Here is a 21193-nt window from a genome sequence, read left to right as displayed (position 1 = left end):
CCGAAACTGGACATGAGTGTTACCTTATGGACTCAAGTGCCAATGTGAAAAACCAACATTTTTATTTGAGTTCTGCCATTCCTTACTTTGCTTTCACAGGCACCTGTCAGTCACACAGAGCACCCAGACTATAGTGTTCTAGAACTAAGAAGTGTGCCATCTGCCGCCGGCGAGCTGGTCGTTTCAGCGATGACAGGAGAGAGGGCGCTGTGTGTAAGAGGAGCGCATGAGCGCTGAGCAGACAGCTGGGTGAACTGCCTCCGTCACCGCTAGTTCTTCGGACCCTGAAGGCGAGCAACAGTAAATTGTGTCGCTTTTGCTCCCACACGCTTGTCTAAATGTATTGAATGGATTCTGGGCATGAATAAATGGGCATTAATAATAAGTTGCCTATAAAGCGGCCGTCATCGAGGAACATATGTATAAGCGGCGAGACATACATCCGAGGCCTCTCTTCTCCCACAGAAATGGTTTGGGGAGAATCAAGTGTTGAAAAAAAGCTGTGCTGTCATAATTTCAATCTGCAAGGAATCCAAGAGCCATGACTACTATATGGGATTGTGTTTAAGACTGCTTTTCTGCTATCGTGTCAGGTACAGATTGCCGATGAACTGACAAGCAACAGTACGAAATTTCCTGAACGTATTCGGCACTTTATTTCTCAAACGTTTACGGGAGGTGCACTGAAGAATGTCTAACGCATATTTATGATCACATACACTTTTATTATCGGATGCGCCTGTTTATGCGGGCTAGGCTACGGTCCCCTATCGACGCTCGTGTGGACTGAAAAACCAATGGAGGGTAGTTTAGGTTAGGCTAGCATACTTTAATTGTTTGCGCCACATGTAAATAGAGACATGTGAAGATTGATTGATGACAGAAATTATGTCAGGGGCTGTTGAAAACTTATTTGAATGTGGACGGACGCATAACAAAAAACCCGAAACAGATTAGCGAGAGCTCATACAAATGCACGAAACCACACAGCGAACGACTTCGAAAACCAGCAGGGTAAACAATTTGAGACTTAAGTGAATATAATAAATAGCTCAAGAATATAGTACCATCATATGAAATGCTACAGAATTATTTGAAAGTGTCGCTGAACTATGAGCACGTGAATGAATTAAGCTGCTAAATTTGAAAGCACACAAGGTGCGGACAGTCATTAAATTGAGCCCTCGAACATCACTATTTGCATCTCCTCACCTTCAGGTGCTTTATTTTCTCTGCTGTAGAGCTTTGATCTTGGTTTAGTGACTTCACATAAATATAGAATCACATCTGGACACAGAACTTCACTATGTGAAGCGTCATTTTTCTGTCATGGGTAGGACATCCAGGCATGGGAACCTCTGCGCTTTGAAATAACATTGCAAAATCACGGATGCTGCTTGCCATTAATCATAATTCTTGAAGTAAAAAAAAAAACAACAACAAATGTGACCCTTCCAGCGTGTTTACGAGCTTTGCAAGCTCCGCAGACGGATAAAGAAGACCTCCGTGGTCGAAGTTTGAGATGAATTCATTTTCTTCTTTTTGTGTGCTCATGATTTGCTCGAAATGAAATACACAGAGCAAGTACTGCATTTTGATTTGTGCACGAACTTTCAAGCCACATATATACTGCAATATAAGCTGCGACGTAGAACTGTACCTATAGTGACGTACTTATGATCATCTGGAGGAAGGGCATTCAATGTAGCTTCGATGTCCTAGAACCTTCCCTCGTGAAACAAGCAGTCAAGCTCATCAATCGGAAAGGGCACGCAGAGAGCAAAAAAAACGAAAAAGAAAGCGTTCAGTAGGGGGGCACAGAAGCCAAAGGAGACAAACTGGAACTGTGACTGCACTATTTGCAGACACGTGTTATCCTGCTTGACCAACCATCAATAACATATCATAGTACTACAGAGAAGCAATGCGATGTAAGAAAATTAAAACAGGATATGAGCCGCAGAAGCAGACGCTCCGAGCCTTTCCTCTGCGGCGTGTGCGCTTTTAATGCGCTCCTGCGACTGACAGCGCCACCTACGCTTTTCATTGCTCCGGCGACCACCTGGCTCCCATTGCCATGCGCTGAAGGCGGCACACTTCTCAAACACTATACCCAGACTGCACAGCCAAAATACTGCATGTAATCAGTTCCGTGCTCTTTCCATGCAGTTTCTAGGCGGCATTACATAGTCATCCTAGCACAATCGATAACCATATGACCTGCCAACATCAGATCTGCTAATGCTTTCAACAAACCCTTTCTACCAGCTGCGATTCAAGAGCGGAACCAGCTTCCTGAACATACTGTAATTGAATGCGATACTGCCAGACTCAAAGAAAGCCTGACATGTCTTGTTACATTATAACTTATTGCTTCCTCTTCCTTTTAAAGAGGTTGCCTCTATCAGTTAAGGTGCAATTTTGTACTTGATTCTTTTGACTGATTGCGCTTTTGCTTTGGCCATCAATTTTTGTGTTACCTCTTCCCACCCCTATGTAATACCCCACCTAGGGTCTTGAAGGGCATAATGAAGATTTATCCCATAAACTTTTTTCCACATATAGTAGAATCTCAGAGATACAAATATCACGTGGTTGCAAAATAATTTGTATCGTCTGAACGTTCGCGCCATCAAACAAATAGAATCTTTATGCAGGTCTATGTACGACTGAGGAGACTTATCTACGGCTGCACGGCCAAGGCTCATCATCTGTGGTACGTACAGTGTGACTGCCGATTGCGATGCTGCTGACGTGCAGGCCGAGCACGCATTGTGAATTGCTCCCTGACCATACAGCACTACTAGCAATAACAGAATCAACGACGTGCAAACCGTGCACAATGCCCAAAATTGTGGTAACAACTTGTGAGTTTGTATCATCTGTAGTAGTGCGAAAGAGTGTTTGAAACATTCGATTCTGTACTTTGTACACAATGCATTCTAGCTGGTAAATTATACTTTTTATAATTTTATAATTACACTATATATAATTTTATAATTTTTACATTTGATAATTATACTTTATAATTTATATTGACCGGACTTGTATAGTCGACATTATACTGCAGTGTGCCGTACAGCCTTGTGTGTGGTGTATGCAATCATATTTTAAAATCAAATCGAAGTATGTACAACCTTTCAGCCATAACCGACATTAAACCACAATAGCCAACTGCTCGCACATATTGACTATAGGGAAGACAATTTGTATGAAAAAAAAAAAGGATGCCTACAACTTTCTGTTGCGCTACTGATATCTACAAGGATATCGCATCAAGAGGTGACTCACCTGAGCTTGAGTGTGATCCCCGAGGGGATACCAATGACCATCGTTGCCCCAACCGTGTTGTGCTGGGATATTTTTTTCTCGCAGCCATACTCAACAATGGCTCCAAATGTGCCAAATCTACAAAAAAAAGAAAGAGAGAGAGAGAGGGAAAAAGAGTTTAACAGCTCATTTCATTTTGCTCAGGGACAGACTAGGAACAAAACATGCAATAGTATACTCTACTAAATAAAGAGATTCAGCAAGGTCCCGTAACAAGAATGTTCAAGTGTTTGAAGCATGCTGAGTCACACTGAATAAAGTTACACAACAGACTGGATGTAGAAATCTATTTGCTTCAGACATTATGACTAACGGTTCCTTTCGCTGAGGTGAAGCAAGGCATGTGAAGTACACAACAAAGAAATATGTGGGAAGCATTTGTTTTGGCAAAGCTAAGGAGCTGTGCTGCAGAACATTAGCATTCGATATCTTGGCACTATGCAGCCGGCTTTTCCATTTTCACAGCAAACCTGTGCTAATGATTCTGATTAGAATGGCGCATACTGGAACGCATGTTCTGACTGGGAGCAGCAAGTTACAGCATGCCGCAGTCAGACATTTTTCTGATTCCTTTTTACCTGCGGCTGTAGAAATCAGGAATTGAACAAAAATTCCCAAAATGTCTATGTGATACAGTGAGCTTTGATAATGAGGGGAGGAATCACCAATTATTTCACATTGAATAGCAGCAAATTAATGTACGAGAATCGAAATTAAATAAAAGCTAAGGTAAAGCTACAAGTTGTGCATGCTCTAAAAACTGTCAAACAATGGTACAGTCATGACACCTGCTTAGAGAATCTTTCTGTTGCTGCTTGAGCTTACTGTAACATTAGCCCAAAGTGCTTAGAGGAATTCTTGAAAGCTCAGTAGGCTCCAAACAATAAAAAAATATATATATATATATATATATATATATATATATATATATATATATAGCACTACTGTAACATCTGCCAGACCAGAATAAATGGTGTTAGAAAATTTAGAGTGCTTCAAAATTTTGCCTTGTAAGCTACGGTTTAGTAGACATTAAAGTAATCATTTCCATGCTAAAAGACCATTGTTCTAATTAACAGAGCCACTGGCCAAGACTTTCAGTAGTTTATGCGCTCGCAGTTTGTTCAAGAACTCAATACAGAGCGAAAGGAAGACGTGCGGTAAATATTCAAGCCACAAACTGTCGTGGACCACCGGTATAAGAAATACAAAACATATTGCAGGAATAGAACAAAAACTGGAAATAATAAGAAGAAATAATAAGAGGCCTTTCGCGAAAAGGCTCCTAGAGCATAAACCTAAATTCAATTGTATAAGTTAATAGTACTGTTAAGAAACAAGGAGCAACAGGGTGTTTCACTGAAAACACATCTTGATCGTCTCGAGATGGAATGTTGCTAGCTGACTTACTTGATGCTCCCTTTTAACCGGCCTTCATCGGGAAATTTGTACGTGTAGCTGACCATTGCAAACGTGTTTGGAATTCCAAACTGACCGGGAAAAAGAAAGAGAGAAAAGACAGGCAAGATAAGTGATCAAAGGAGAGGGAAAAAGTCATGACATGAACATTCTCCCAGGACAATTTAAATCTTGGCATAGAGAGGACAACCTGAATGGATAAAAGTTACCATGTGTTAAAAAAAGGGCCACAGAATAAAACAATGCCCTTGTCTTCTTTCTCCATTTGCACTAAAAATAAAAATGGGCACTCACAAAAACATTTTCTATTCTTTCCCCACATTATGAAACTTTCATGTTATTCAGTGAACAAGCGTTAGCAAGAACTCGCAGAACATTTACTGCTCTCTAAAAGACAAAGTGGCAGAGGTGGCCATGGAGGAAGGAAAGAGCGGGAGAGACCGTCACAACTGAAGCTGCATAGCAAGAATTGTGCCGGAAGTCACGTGCTTTCACAAGGCTACTGAGATTCTTCCGCCATAATTCATCTCATGCATTGTCTGCATCACTCATATCGATTTTGTTGTTGACAAAGGTTGCTGAGCAGAGAATTTGCCTTTTTATGCAATCTTTGCATTTCACGGATAGTACAAGGTCTTGGAGGCCTACACTGAGCGTTGGTCTTCACTGTTGCATTTTTAATTGATTCGGCACATAGTTTTGGAAGCCCGCAGCTGGCGGTGGCCTCAGGCAATGCGAAGTTATCTGGTTGCTCTGATCTTTGAGGAAAATGTCCAAACACACTGAAATGCTGCAGATGCGTGACCATGTGGGCAAAGAGAGCCCTCATGTCCAGCTTCAAAAAAATGTGACATAACAGCCTCTCGTTAATTCTTTCTTCCTTTATGGAGGTGGCTATTTTGCATTCCCGCTAGTGAGCAAGCAGGTTTTGAGTTTTAAGCCACATCTTACTAAGGCTCAACATCAGTTACCCTGAGAAAGTCCGATATAAAGCCGTCACTTTACAAAGACAACCTACTGAAGAGTTCATAATGTTACAGTATTGAAACAGCCTCCTGTATGGCTCTACTAGAGTGTTTCGCCTTGCGCCTAAGAGAATACGTCATACACTGTGGGCATAGAGTGACTGAGCTGATCCATCTTCCTGTTCATTATGTGCATAAGCACTCGTGAATAAGAGAGTGAAGCTTCACGAAGCTGAAAAGTTGAACACTAAGAACTGACTGTAGCCCAAGTGCGATCAAAAAGAAAGAATTTGCTCTAAAAAATTGAGGGTGTACTTAAGTTTTGCCTTTAAGGTTACAACGCGATAGTATTAATGACTTCCATCCGTGCATCCCCTAGCAGAACCTTAGATCCTTATTTGCGCATATGCATTTTGCTACTCACCTAATCCCTAATCCCTTAATTGGCACCTGTGCTATTCCTCACATACTCATTAGCGTACAGTCGTTAAGCTGCCCACTATGTAAAAGGCCACCCAACATATAACACTGCTTTAACCAAGCTATACAAACGTGCCTGTGGGGCTTAGAAGAACCGTGCCTTACACAGGGCCCAAGGGTCGCAGCAGGTCATGTGGTCTCGTGATGTGACACAACCCACTAGCCAATCAGTACCTAGCCATGTCACCTGCCAACTAACACCTACCAGAGCCATGCCTGTGACTTTTCGATCGCAACACCAACAAAACCAAATTTTCTGCATAACAGGCCCTTAAATTCTATCGGGTTAAAAATCATCCTTGACTGGGAGTATATTCACTTGCTTCGAAAAAACCAGGTGTTCCATTTTATACACCTTGAGCCCATACATACACCAAAAAGGAGTAGACTTAACCAACAGTTTTAACTGTATTTATGCCTCAATTACATTGCTGACAGTACCTGCGGTATGATTCATTTTGCAAATGCCATGCTCAATGTCACACAACAGAGGGAGCACTGTCAAATGCAGTTTCAGAGCCAAATATAGGAAAACCAAGTTGAGTTTTTGCCAACATCTGTTCTGGTGAAAGAAAAAAACAAGGAACTACCTAACACAAGCATGACTAACAGAAAGAGCAGCCAGGGATGAATCTTTTCAATACCTGAAGAACACCAATGAAGTGTCCATAGCTGGTGTCCCAAACGATAGACGTGTTCATAGATGACTGCAAGCCAGCCTTCCACGTCAGGTAGCCAACCGTGTGTTTGCCCAATTGTCGGGCTAAAACTGCAATGGAAGATGGGAGAGCTGCGCTGTAGTCATCGACAACTGCTAGATACCACAGATCAAACGCAGATCACACATCTTTTGCCGAGAATGCAGTAGAGCTGAAGGAAAGTAAACAACTGCAGGTTTCTTGACTTCTCATTATGATGGCGGGTGGCATAGTTGAAAGTGATAGTTGTGGCAACTGGTTTTCTTTTTTCAACAGCATTGTCCCACTATTAAAAATTGCTCTCAATGGCTCGTACCGCATGCATATTGCGATCTCCAAACATGATGCTGCTCTTTGCTTTCATGGTCCTCATAAGCTATATGCAAACCCAAAAGGCAGTTATGATCAGAGACTTCAGTAACTGAATGCCTGCATCGCGGGTAATTTGCAATGCCAGCATGTCGTTTTGTAGGCCAACAATAATTTGTAACATAGTCAAGATGCAGTCGATCTGCTGTTACCGAATCGAAGCCTATAAAATGTGCCTATTTTATATAAAATATGAAATATATTGACGCATATAGAAGACGACGCAAAAGATGACATCTGAGACGACAAGCGCGAGCCTGGAAGTGAAAGAAGCTTGACCGCAAGACTTGTTCTGGTCGACCATTCAAACCATCTATCGCTAGGTTCTCCTTGGTGTTCTACCGAGACGTGACACTGGTGGAGCGCGCTGGGGTATGCATAGGACTCCTTCCGGCAGTCCACAGCGGATCCCAAACGTCGACACGCCTGTCCATCGTGCTAGCCGCCGCCTTCTAGGCCTAGCGCCGGAGTACAGTCACCTACCGAACGACTCCTCAAACGCTCAAGTTCCTCAGACCTCCCAAGCCATGGCACATACCAACCCTACGCCGGTGACTCTACAGAACACCAAGGTGCCAGAGTGCTTTCGCGGGGAAGCGTTTGAAGATGTGGAGGACTGGCTCGACCAGTTTGAGCGAGTGGCCAAGATAAACCAGTGGAGCGCAGACCAGAAGCTTTGTAATGTTTATTTTGCCCTTCAGGATAATGCTAGAACGTGGTTTGAAAACCACGAGGCCAGCTTATCCACATGGGATGACTTCCGCTGCCAGCTGGTCGACACTTTCGCGAGAACTGACCGACGGGACAATGCGCTGCGCCTGCTTGAAGTGCGCATCCAGAAGCCAAATGAGAGCGTGGCTATGTTTGCGGAAGACATGGCTCGCCTTTTTCGCCGTGCCGACCCTGATATGAGTGAGCCAAGGAAGCTACGGCATCTCATGCATGGTGTAAAAGAACAGGTGTTTGCCGGCTTGGTACGCAACCCACCTAAAACGGTGAGAGAGTTCGTTAAGGACGCTACTGCTATAGAGCGAGCCCTACAAGACCGGTGCCGCCAGTACAACCGACCCGTTAACTGTGCTTCGACGACTGCGGCGGCGCTGAATGCAACCGATAGGACCGCTCTTCGGGACCTCATTAGAGAAATTGTCCTTGAGGAGCTCCAGCGAATTACGGCTACGAAGGCTCAGTCATCACAGGCCCTTGTGGAAACCGTCAGGAATGAAATTCGGTATGCCTTATCACCGTCTGCACCATGTAACCAGTCTCACCCCGTCGACAACGCGGCAGCTATTTCGGAGCCATACCACGCTCCACAACCAGTCAGCTTCACGGCCGACGTCCCTGCACCTTACCAGGAGCAGCAACATGAGAGCTATGCCGCAGTCCTTCGTCGCCCGCCTCCAGACTACGCCCCACCGAGCTCATCGAGCCGTCAGGAGACGCGACTCTTCCATGGACCTCAGTGGGCGCCTTCCAGGCGCTTTCAACCACGCCGAACTGACAGGTGGCGCAGTTATGATAACCGGCCACTCTGTTTCTACTGCGGACAACCTGGCCACGTGTATCGGTACTGCCGCTACCGCGAAGAGGGGCAAGCCTTTCCGCCTGCTTCTGCTCGCCAACACTTCAATGCCGACACTGCCCAAATCGAGGACGATCCTCCGGTCAGCAGGGAAAACAAGTCCCGGGGCTTCCGCCGCCGCTCCTCCCCATCACCACAGCGTTATCCTTCGCCAATGCGTCGTAGCATTGCTGACGTTAGCGGACAGCGGTCCCCGAGCCCTCACCGGGGAAACTAACAGCCGCAACCTCGCGAGGGGAGGTTGCAACCAGTCGAAAAATGCCAAACCCCTCACCACCGCCGCAACCGCCGACAACCTGTGCTTCTGACGCCGCTGTTAACATTAACATTGACATCGCCGCACTACCGCCGAAAATGCCGCCTACATTACCGCCGAAAATGCCGCACCAGATGAGCAGCCCCGACGACGAAGCTGACAGCGCCGACCTTGCTGCACTTCCGCCGCAGATGCCGAAAAAGACGAACAACCTGGATGAAATTGTTAGTGCTGACCTCGCCGTTTCTATTGACGGGCTGGAGGTACATGCTCTAGTGGATACCGGAGCGGATTTTTCAATTATTAGCCAGAAACTGGCTGACACGCTGCGTAAAGTAAGAACCGAATGGACTGGGCCAGTAATTAGAAGTGCTGGGGGTCAGCTACTGGCACCGACAGGGAAGTGCACTGCCCGGATAGCAATAGGAAACGCGGTGTTTGTCGGCAGTTTCGTTATTCTCCCTGACTGTTGCAAAGACCTCATCTTGGGCATGGACTTTCTGCGCCTTCATGGGGCTGTAATCAGCATTCGAGATAGCGTCGTTGCCTTCACCAAGAATAATGGAGACCTTGGTTATGCGGAAGTACCACTGATGCCCTTACGCGTCGCCAAGGAGACGGTGACATTACCTCCGCGATCATGCTCTCTTGTTCAAGTGAAGTGCGACGTGGCGCATACCGGCGATGGAATCGCCGAAAGGGCAGTCACCCTGGTACTAAGCCGAGGTGTTTCTATAGCTCGGGGGCTAGTCAACTTGACCGATGGACAGACCGATGTGCTGCTGACAAACTTCAGCGACGAGCGTCAGCAAATTCCGAAAGGCACAACTGTGGCCTTTTTCGACAGCATCCTAAATGCGCAGCACTGCTTCTCACTGCAACAGGAAGAGCCAATGAGCAAGAAGCCCGTAACCATCGTCGATGTGAGTCCAAATTTGTCTTCTTCAGAACGGGACCGCCTTTTGGATCTCATAGATCAATTTCGAGACTGCTTTGCTTCCGAATCACGGGTCGGCCAAACGCCCTTGACAAAACATCGAATCATTACGGATGAATCGATTCGCCCAATTCGACAAAATCCTTACCGTGTGGCTCCGAAAGAACGCGAAGCCATTCAGCGCCAGGTGGCCGAAATGCTTAGAGACGACGTTATCCAGCCGTCACAGAGCCCCTGGGCTTCCCCCGTGGTGCTTGTTAAAAAGAAGGACGGCAGCTTACGATTTTGCATAGACTACCGCAAGCTCAACCAAGTGACTAAAAAAGACGTGTACCCTCTTCCTCGCATCGACGATTCCCTTGACCGCCTACGAAATGCACGTTACTTCTCATCAATGGACTTGAAAAGTGGATATTGGCAGATAGAAGTAGATGAGAGGGATCGGGAGAAGACAGCATTCGTCACTCCCGACGGATTGTATGAGTTCAAGGTGCTTCCGTTCGGTTTGTGCTCTGCACCAGCAACATTTCAGAGGCTGATGGACACTGTGCTCTCGGGACTTAAGTGGCAAACATGCCTGGTGTATCTTGACGACGTGATTGTGTTTTCGGCCACATTTGAAGAGCATCTACGCCGTTTGCTAGCTGTGTTTCAGGCCATACGATCTGCAGGCCTCACCCTAAAGCCCGAGAAGTGCCACTTCGGTTACGAGGAGCTGCAGTTCTTAGGCCACGTCGTTAGCCAAGAAGGTGTGCGGCCTGATCCTGAAAAGCTATCCGCAGTCGCCAAGTTCCCAACACCTACGGACAAAAAGACATTACGGCGCTTCCTGGGTCTTTGCGCCTATTACCGTCGGTTTATTGCTGGCTTCTCACGAATTGCCTGGCCATTAACTTCGTTGACGCGTGACAACGCTGTCTTTAGCTGGGGTGAAGAACAGCAACAATCTTTTAATGAGCTGCGGAGGCGTTTACAGACACCACCTGTTCTGGCACACTTTGATGACGACGCCCCTACACTGCTTCATACGGATGCCAGCAACGTGGGCTTAGGTGCTGTGCTGGTGCAGCGCCAGGATGGTGTGGAAAAAGTAATTGCTTACGCCAGCAGGACCCTATCTAAAGCGGAAGCGAACTACTCGACAACCGAAAAAGAATGCCTTGCAGTGGTATGGGCGGTTATGAAGTTCCGCCCTTATTTGTACGCTCGCCCCTTTGAAGTCGTTAGCGACCATCACTCTCTCTGTTGGCTGACGAACCTAAAGGACCCTTCAGGGAGACTCGCGCGTTGGAGCCTTCGATTACAAGAATTTGACATGGCCATTATTTACAAATCTGGAAGGAAGCACACGGATGCTGATTGCCTTTCCCGAGCGCCGGTCGAACCTTCCACTATGACCGATGAAGGCACGGCGTTTTTAGGTGTCATAGATGACGCAACGCTTTCCCAACAGCAGCGAGAGGACCAGCAATTGCTCCCTCTTATTGATTTCTTGGAAAAAAGAACTACGGTTGTGCCCAAGACTTTCGCCCGAGTAATGCCTTCGTTCTTTATTCGCAACAACGTACTTTACAAGAAGAACTTCCGCCCAGGGGGAAACAGTCATTTACTCGTCGTCCCATCAGCTCTCCGCAGTGAAGTTTTGCAAGCGTGTCACGACGAGCCAACCGCCGGTCACCTAGGCTACACCCGCACTTTGGCTAGAGTACAGCATGGATACTACTGGCCAAAACTGCCGGCGACAGTGAAACACTATGTACGTACGTGCATAGACTGCCAGCGCCGTAAATCACCTCCTGTAAAACCAGCTGGCCTACTCCACCCTCTTCAAGTGCCAAAGACACCTTTTAAACAAATCGGCATGGACCTCCTGGGACCATTTCCGACGTCCACAGCCGGGAATAAATGGATAATTGTCGCCACAGATTATCTAACCCGCTACGCGGAGACCAAGGCTCTGCCAAGGGGTACCGCCGCTGAAGCAGCTCGGTTCTTCATTGAGAACATTGTCCTGAGGCATGGCGCCCCGGCACTCATTATAACAGACCGAGGAACTGCATTTACGGCCGAACTTTTGGAGACCGTTCTCCGCCTCAGTGGCACCAGTCATCGTAAAACTACAGCCTATCACCCCCAAACCAATGGGTTGACGGAACGTCTCAATAAGACCATCGCAGACATGCTTTGCATGTACGTCGACGTGAACCACAAGAATTGGGACGAAATTCTTCCCTACGTCACGTTCGCCTACAATACGGCACGCCAAGACACCACTCGTATGACACCATTCAGCCTCCTTCACGGGCGACCAGTAACAACTATGCTGGATGCAATGTTGCTCCCAAATGCTGACACCGATGATCTCGATCAGGACGCCGAGGAATTCGCTCAACGTGCAGAGGAAGCTCGACAACTAGCGCGTGTGCGAATCAAAAATCAGCAAGAGCATGATGCACGACGCTACAATCAGAGACACCGACATGTCATGTACGAACCTGGCGACAAAGTGTGGGTCTGGACTCCTATTCGCCGCCGTGGACTCTCCGAAAAATTATTGCGGCGATACTTCGGGCCCTATGTTGTCCAGCGACGTTTAACCGACGTCACTTATGAGGTGGTGCCAGACAAGGTGTCGACATCAAAGCGACGCCAGCAACAAGCAGACGTCGTCCACGTTGTGCGTATGAAGCCGTACAACTCGGACTGACCTCATCGAGACGATGCTTCCTGAGGAGGGGGGCAAATGACGCATATAGAAGACGACGCAAAAGATGACATCTGAGACGACAAGCGCGAGCCTGGAAGTGAAAGAAGCTTGACCGCAAGACTTGTTCTGGTCGACCATTCAAACCATCTATCGCTAGGTTCTCCTTGGTGTTCTACCGAGACGTGACAATATATAATAAAATAAGTCCCCAAGCCGCCTTAATGATTTCACAGTGCACCTGTGATGTCATCCCCTTGTGAGGAAAAGCCGAGTACATTCTAGAGCAGATTGCGAAGGTATGAAATGTTGTTTCGAGGTGATCTATTTTTAAAACACTGTAATATGAGTGCGTGGAAATCACCCCACCAGGGGTATGGGGCGTAAGCGCAGCATGTGGAAATGCATGCAAATAAAACTGCCCAAAATATTTTCAACATTTCACACAGTACCAGCAGAGGAAGTCTGCTCATTAACAAACAAGTGGATGCTTTGCACAAGAGTGTGACAAAATATGCTACATCATTTTGAAGAAATCTTTTAATATAGGATCAAACCCAGCCATAATTCTTGTGTGAAAGCTCTGGAGAAAAAAAAAAAATGAAACCTGTCGAAGTGGGTTCAAACCCAGGAAATTCTTGTAAGATAAGAGTACGGAATCTCGTAGCTATCACCACAGCTGATCATCCCGCATGTTAAACTGCAACACACTCTTGTGCTGTGCAGTGCACAGCACAGCTTCCATCTGTGCGCAAAAGCTTTCGCGCGTACTACTCAACTCCACTATGTTATAACCCTAGCATCTTTTAAAATCCCCAAAATAAATGCGCGCTGTGAAGATGGACATGCCTCAAATGATGCTCTGTCCTATCGGTGCTTCCAAGAATCGTGCCAACTTCCAGTGAAGTCCAATAAGACGCTGCATACACTATATTTTTCATAAATATGGCAATTTAAATTACACAGCCTCGAAACTTCGACACAAGACACAGTTCCCAGATGTCATGAAAAGCAAAAAAAAGTGTACCATATGCTTTAGCAAATACATGTGCCATGTCTGTAAGGATTCTGCTGATGTACTATACCTCTCCATCTTTTCATGAAAACCATCATTAAGAAGCATGAGCAGTATGCTTTTATGGGCCTGCTAGTAATGTACAGGCGCGGACATAAGTGAATAAACCACGCTTTTCCCTTCAAGTTAAAATCACGCCCCCTGTACTGGAGACAAGGAAACAATATTTGTAAGTGAAAAGGCACTGGCATCTGCGACCAGTTTGCACATACCATGACTGACAGTTTCAATTATGCAGCACGTGAAAATTTTTAAAAGGAAATAGCTTGGTCCATTTACTTGTTTTCGTCCTTACTGGTACCTTCCATACATTACATGCTAAGTGTAAAAGAGAGTATATATAACCTCAAAGATCTGAATGAGTAAATGGCCTCAACCTCACCACAGCTTCCTCGCAAAGACATTTGATGGCAGCGACACCTTAACTTCAAGTCCTAGTTTATAAAAGCCCTATTTTTGGCGAAATTTCCAACTGGGCTTGCTGACTGGTAGTCTTTTGCCGAGTCTTTGCCAGCGCAGTTAGACGACACAGAGAGAGGACACAGGACAGTGCAACACTTCTATAGTGCTTTATCACTTGGAAATGGGCTAGCTTGTGTCGCTATTTGCGACAATCTTCCATGCAGGAGTGAAAGCATCTTTCTAGACAGATATGGAAGGTTGTATCATGTGGCAAAACAACAAATAGTTACCGGAATGCACATATTCTGCACGTTTCCATGCGATAAAGCCCCGCTGAAGTCTAACACTGTCCTGCATCTTCCCTTTCCATGTTGTCTCATCGTGCTGTAAAAGAGACTATTTGGAGATAAAATACGTACTAGCTTGTTTACATCGGAAAGTAGTAATGAACTTATACAGACCAATTTCATTGGTTGTCAGTGTCTCTTTGTTGCTTCAACAGAGCAGTCATCACACCATCTAGGTGAAAACTAACTGCTCTGGTATTTATTTGCTCCAGTGAGGAACTTCCTACTTTGCTGTTTACAATTAATGTGACGCTAATACTGTACGCTTCACCTAAATAAAGCATAGAATAAGTAGTTGAGGCAAGAGTAGAAACATATACAATTATGACTCTTATCTTAGTGAGATGATCTCAATGCTACAAAGAATAGACAAAAACTTTATTAGAAGTCTGAAAAAGTACATTTTCAAACTTGAGTTGAATACTAAGAATACAGCTTTGCTAACAGAGCTTACAGAATGTTTCACATCATGTGCAGTGATTGGGAATGCACTTGATATACAAAAGGAACAGTAAAGTACCCCAACATTAGTAACTGCAAATGCCCATTTTTGAATAGCTTCAAATAATGTACTGAATACAGTAGATTCCAATTGATCAAAAGTGAGACTGATGTGATAAGCGGGAGAAGGAAAGAAAAAAACAGTCTGAGAAAGCAAGCATACTGGCTTCATCAGAAAGCCATTATGCTAGGTAAGCTTGAGCAAAGGTGACAGGTTGATTGAAGAACAAACATCTAACTGCCTACGGCACAGACACACAGTGACATGAGCAGCAACAGACACCTGATAGTAACTGTTGCCAACAGGAGAAAAAAATGGCAAAACAACTTCCTAAGCGTGCACAAAAAAACTTCCCCTAATTACTAATGACAACAATGATTTGTTGGTAGCCACAAAAGACCATCTAAGTGCGTGGGTTGTCCTTTGAATCCTCCCATGCAAACACAGTGCATAACATAACGCAATGTAACAGTCACCAAGAAAATAGAATTTACATTGCTCAAGTGGTGTTTCATTATTACACTAGTTTATTATTACACATTATTACCGGAGTCAACTAACGAAGACTTCTATTTTATATTAAACAACAGAATTGACATGGGGTGTCCAATATAATCGATATTAGGTACACTTCGTTCGGTGCTTAAACCCTTAAACGTGTAAATTTTGAGTGTCCTGAGGCTTGACTTCAGTCAAGTCAAGCAGCTACCCCACCTTGCTTGTTGTAGCTCGCACCGAGCTCGATGGTACACCAGCCTGCTCGTTGAAAACTTTCATCATATGCATACCCTTACAGTGTTATGCACATCACTACAAACTTTAAAAAAGCATCTAAGAACAGAGCGCTTACCAAGATTTCCACCAGGACGCAAGCCAACTGGCGTTACTTGGAGCATTCCTTGAGCAGATGCAAAACTGGAAACAGGAGTTGGAGAAAGCAGTAGTATATGCAAACCAGTGCACAAGCAGCTTGAAATAAATGTATAATATATAAAAACTGTGTATGCCAAGTATGGTGATCTGCTACATGTGGGGTACAACTATTGACAGTGTAGGTTTTCCATGCAAGCACTTAAAGGGCAACTCCTGTGGGTTTTTTCATCGTTTTGAGTGAAACGATGACATTCCAAACAGCATTGAAAAAACATGAATGCATGTTGGATGGTGGAAATAAAGTCTCGAAATCGTGACGCAGTACATAAAATGCCTGAGATAGCCTAATAAAGGCCTTAAAATTTCATGATCACGCTGGGAGCATGCATTAACGTGGTATAATGTTCGCGACGTCACAAACGCCTAAACTGAGGCCCCAAAAATGGCAAATTTTAGGGTCGAGTTGCGCGCATACGAGTTATCGCACGGCCCCCAAATTTGGTAGAATGCGTTCAGGGCAAAGAGAAAGACCTACAGTAAACTTTTTACCTGAATATGCGAATGTCGAAAAACCTCCGGAGTTGCCCTTTAACAAAATAAAAAGAGAACTGAAGCACAACGCAAAAAAATAGCATAAGCACTTGATGAATATAGAAAATTGAAAATTTTCACTAGTTAAGGTCCAGTCGTCAGAGGTGACAGAGTACGATTATCACCAAATGATCAGCAACAAAAGTGTCCATTACTTGGAACGTCTGGATAAACCGTTTTAAATAACAACCAGTTCAAAAACTTCAGCAAAACATTTTTGCTGGTTCATTAGTATCGCAAATGAACTGAGTAACAATATGACCGTTAACTTTTTTTTAAAGAACAGTGCAGTTCTTCGAAGAAAAGGATATGTGTGTGGTTAATGTGCACATGCCCCATCTCTGCAGGAACTATGAATCATGCTGCAGGCCTCTAGATAGGCAGGCCAAACATCATCTAAGAAAAGGAGGATTAACAGGCTACAAGGTCAATCAACGAGCCTTACTGACCTTCTCTGAGAGATCGTCTTGAAGCCCTTGACCCCACAGACCAGGCCATTTCCAGCGCCGATTTCAAACTGTGAACAGTGTTCAGAGAGAAAAGAAAGAAATGGCAAGAAGGCATAAAGAAAAGAAACAGTGAAGAGCAAAAGCATTCCAACAGGAACACTGCGAGCTCAAAGACAAAAGAACATGGACAAGGACACACTATATTTTCGGTGAAGCTTCACATGTTGAACACACGAATCCAGTGCGACATCCATCAAAATGAAAAATCGCAGCAACTGTAGAGAGCACTGAAGTTTTATTACAGAAAGCTGGCTCTGTGACAGGTGTATGTAAATGCTAAGGACTTCAAATAAGACGTGCATATTCTCGCCATAGCAGCTATATTTTGATGGAGGCAAAAACCTTGTCTTGAGAGATGGCATTACATTTTAGAGAGGCCCAGGTAGGCTGCAATAATCAGGAGCCCTCCACGACCATTCTCTCTCACAGCCTTTTTACACTATGTCACGCTTCTTCCCTTCCCTCAAGGAGCCGCTTGGGTGTTCATCAGGGGCAAGAAAGCTTCAGCATCTCTTCTTTGCTCATAAAACAGTAGCATTTCCTAGATCCAATTATACTATCTGATTGAAAAAGTAAACACCAGTTCACACAAACAGTATTTCTTTACATGAAGAATCTCAATACTGGGGTGGAGTATGATCACACCCTCCCATTTTGATGAAGCTCATCACGTCTGTATCTTAAACCTGCACAGTACTCTAACTCTGTTGAGACTATGAAAATGTTGGAAGAAATTACAGAATGTAATGCCAGAAAAATCAATGCAGTGTGAATCAATGCAGTGTGAGCACAATGCAGAAGCCAAATACAAAAGCTGCACATGTTTCAGTACGGTTAACGCATATGTGGTACTGCAGAACTGTCGGCAGTTACCTTTGAATGTGACAGCAGTTTAAAGGCTGTGTTCGCCAGAAAATCTGACACTGTTTGGTCGAATATTTAGGAGAATTCCCCCAAGGCGGAGTAGATTCGTAATAAAATCTGACATTGTCGGCACTGCGAATGAAAAATCACGAGTGTGCCTCTGTCAGGTGAGATTTGGCAAGTAACATGGCTAAGCACTGGTTGTTTTTTTTTTTTGTTTTTTTTCAGTTTGTGTGACGTCATGAGATCATATGACACGGTCATGTAGCTCCTGTGAGACAGAAGGGTGAGATGGGCATCATACCTGGGACTCTTGGATCCCAAGTCCCTTCAGTTACAAGATCATGCAGGCACGTTAGTACGGCTGGGTTAAAAAAAAGGGCTTCATATCCATGTCGGGTGGTCATTTACATAATGTGGTAGATTACAACTGTACTTTAAGGAGTATGTATGATATGATACCTAATAGAGAAATCAATTACCGTATTTACTCGAATGTAACGCGACCGCGAATGTAACGTGAGGGGTGACTTTAAATGCTGCCCAGTGGGAAAAAAATAAAACCACGAATATAACGCGAGGCTTACAGACGCAAAACAAAGTACCTTTAATGAACATCGTGGCCAACATGTTTATTTACCTCCCTCGCTTTCGGACTCAGAGTTCTTGGAAACAGAGTCCTCCTTTTCGCTGTCGACCTCCCAGACGATGTAATCCTCTGTGCCATCGAGGTCATTGGATATGCAGCACTTCTTGAACGAACGACCATGTCGTGAGGCAGGCTGTACCACGCGGCAGACACCCACTCAGCTGTCTGAGAAGCGCACGGTCGCTTGATTCTGCCGGAGGGCGTCAGAGCCTGATCTTCCCAGATCCAGTCGTTGTACAGTTTCCGTACCCTGTCCTTAAACGGTTTATTCAGACAGACGTCCACTGGCTGCAGCACAGAGGTCATGCCTCCGGGAATAACTACAAGGTGAGTTTTTGTATTCTCCAGCCTCTTGTTCACATCAGGAGTCAGGTGTTCGCGAAATGAATCCAACACCAGGATTGATGCTGGGTGAAGAAGCGCAGCTGGTCAACGGCACCACACGGTTTTAATCCAGTCGAGCACCAGCGATGCCTCCATCCACCCCTTCTCCTGGCAGCGGACGATAACATTCCTCAGGAACACCTCCTTCGGCATAGTCTTGCGCCGAAAAATTATGTATGGCGGCAGCTTGTGGCCATCTGCTAGGCACGCCCGCATCACCGTCAACCTCGTTTTTTCGTTCCCAGTGGTCCTAATACGGACTTCTGGGGCACCTACACTGTGAACAGTTGTGGCCATCGGCATGTCCAGATACACCGCAGTCTGGTCGGCGTTACCAATATGCCCCAATGGCATATTCGACGAACGGCGCAAGTTGATCACATAGCGCTGGAATTCCTGCAGCTTTTCTTCAAAGTCTCCCGGTAACTTCTGCCGTATCGATGTTGTTCGCCGCAGAGAAAATCCATTCCTTCTCATGAACCGTTGGGCCCATCCACGAGATGCCCTGAACTTCTCCGAGGGTATACCCATCTCCCGAGCAACGTCTCTAGCCTTCCTACGGATCAGCTCGACACTGACTCCCATGAGACGGTTGCGCTGCTCGATAACAAAGTCCGCCACTTTTTTTTCCAGCTCGACGTGATGGCCGTGGCGAGGCCCACGAAATCCTTTGCGGTCGGGCTCACATTTAAAAAGCCCCTCCCGTTGCAGCCACCACCCGCGGATGGTTGACTCGTTGAGATCAAGTCTTCGAGCTGCAGCAGAATTGCCGAGCTCTTCAGCTAACAAGATCGCGTTTCTCTTAAAACGAGCGTCGTACTGAGCACGACGCGTTGCATCGTGTGCACTGAATCAACACCGCGAAAGGCGCCACAAGAACACCACGCGTTGAGCGCAAGATTGCAACGAACACAAAGAACGATTTGGCTTTGGATGGATGGAGATTTGATGATGCTGATGCGGCCATTCCCCTTTCTATCGGGGGATCACAAAGTTCTGGATCAGGCCAGGAGAGAAATTTAACAGGCTTCTCTGTTGCGCCACCAGTCCTCGAGGCGGCGCTTTGTCGTCTCCACTGCTCTCATGATTACCCTAGTCTCTTCGGATAGTGACATCGACTGTAGACCGAGTGCTGTCAAAAGCGCCTCCGTTGGTGTTGTCGCTGTTGTAGTGGGGGCGGGTCGCAGTTCTGGGCACTCGATCACTACATGTTGGATGGTCTCGTCGGCCGCGCCGCACCTGGGGCACCGGGTATCCAAGCCCTCGGTGTATTTGGCTCGTATTGTCATTGTGCGCAGCACGCCGCTCCGTGCCTCGCAAAGCAGCCCGCTACCTCGTGTGTTGTCGTAGAGGTTTTCTTTAGTGGTGGTATGCTTGGCACTGGAGTATACCGCCAGAGATACTCCAGTGCAATTTGGCCTAATTGGCGATGGCGATGGCGGTGGGGCCGCACCCTTTGGAATGGGCGATCACAGCATCACAGTCTGAGCTGAATCTGGCCAAAAAAAAAGAACAAGAAAAGAAAGGGGGTGGGGGGGGGGGGGGGGAGAAAGAAGAAAGAGAAAAAAAAGCTCAAAACGTTTACGGGTTGTCCGCACACACCACTTTTGTCCGTCACTATGCCACTCGCTCATGTCTCCCCTTCGCTCCGGCCGCTGCGCCCACCAACCCTCCAGGCGTCTCTTAGTGACCTCTACCACTGCCGCCGTACCCGCTCCAATGGAGAAACCCAGTGCCTCTGGAAGCGACGTCACCCTCGGAACTGGGACGATGTCCTTGCATCGAAGAACCACGTGCTCCATGGATTCGTCCTCAGCCCCGCAGATGGCGCATGCTGTCTGGCATTCAGTGAACCTAGCTCTCCACTGTCGCGTTCTCAGTGCCCCACAGCGAGCTTCAGCCAGCAAACCGCTTCCCAGAGAGTTTTCATACCACGGCTCCGGGCGGATCACCATTTTTTGCGAACTGTAGAAGGCCAGGGATGACTTTCCACCGACCGCGGCTATCCATTCCGCTGTTTCAGCTGCCCTCACTTCCTCCCTTATATTCTTCGCCCTGCTCCCGGCCGGTCTCTGGGCCCCCTTCGCATTTGCAAGGCACACCGCTGGCAACTTGTATCGTCACTGCAGCTTCGCTGTGCGCCTAGTCCACCGTGTAGACTTCCCTGTATAGACCAGGTATGCCCACATTTGATGAGCCAGGCGAAGGCGCATTAGTCTGTCCTCAAAACTTGTCTTGGCCACCGCCTCTCTCG

General features: G+C 46.1%; 1 protein-coding gene across 1 annotated transcript in view; it reads right to left on the bottom strand.

Moving 5' to 3' along the window:
• Positions 1-21193, bottom strand: part of LOC146197325 (dnaJ homolog subfamily C member 11) — a 53867-nt gene that overhangs the window by 21496 nt on the left and 11178 nt on the right. The window contains exons 7-11 of the mRNA XM_084599161.1: positions 16983-17050; positions 15920-15984; positions 6839-6963; positions 4741-4820; positions 3292-3408 (exon numbers count right to left, since the gene is read on the bottom strand). Coding sequence (XP_084455287.1) covers positions 3292-3408; positions 4741-4820; positions 6839-6963; positions 15920-15984; positions 16983-17050 — 455 coding nt within the window. The remainder of the gene's footprint in view (positions 1-3291; positions 3409-4740; positions 4821-6838; positions 6964-15919; positions 15985-16982; positions 17051-21193) is intronic.

The sequence above is a fragment of the Amblyomma maculatum genome, chromosome 3 (genome assembly GCF_055883805.1).
Source record: "Amblyomma maculatum isolate TAMU_Amacu chromosome 3, ASM5588380v1, whole genome shotgun sequence".
NCBI lineage: Eukaryota > Metazoa > Arthropoda > Arachnida > Ixodida > Ixodidae > Amblyomma > Amblyomma maculatum.
This window is presented reverse-complemented; position numbering and strand designations above follow the sequence as displayed.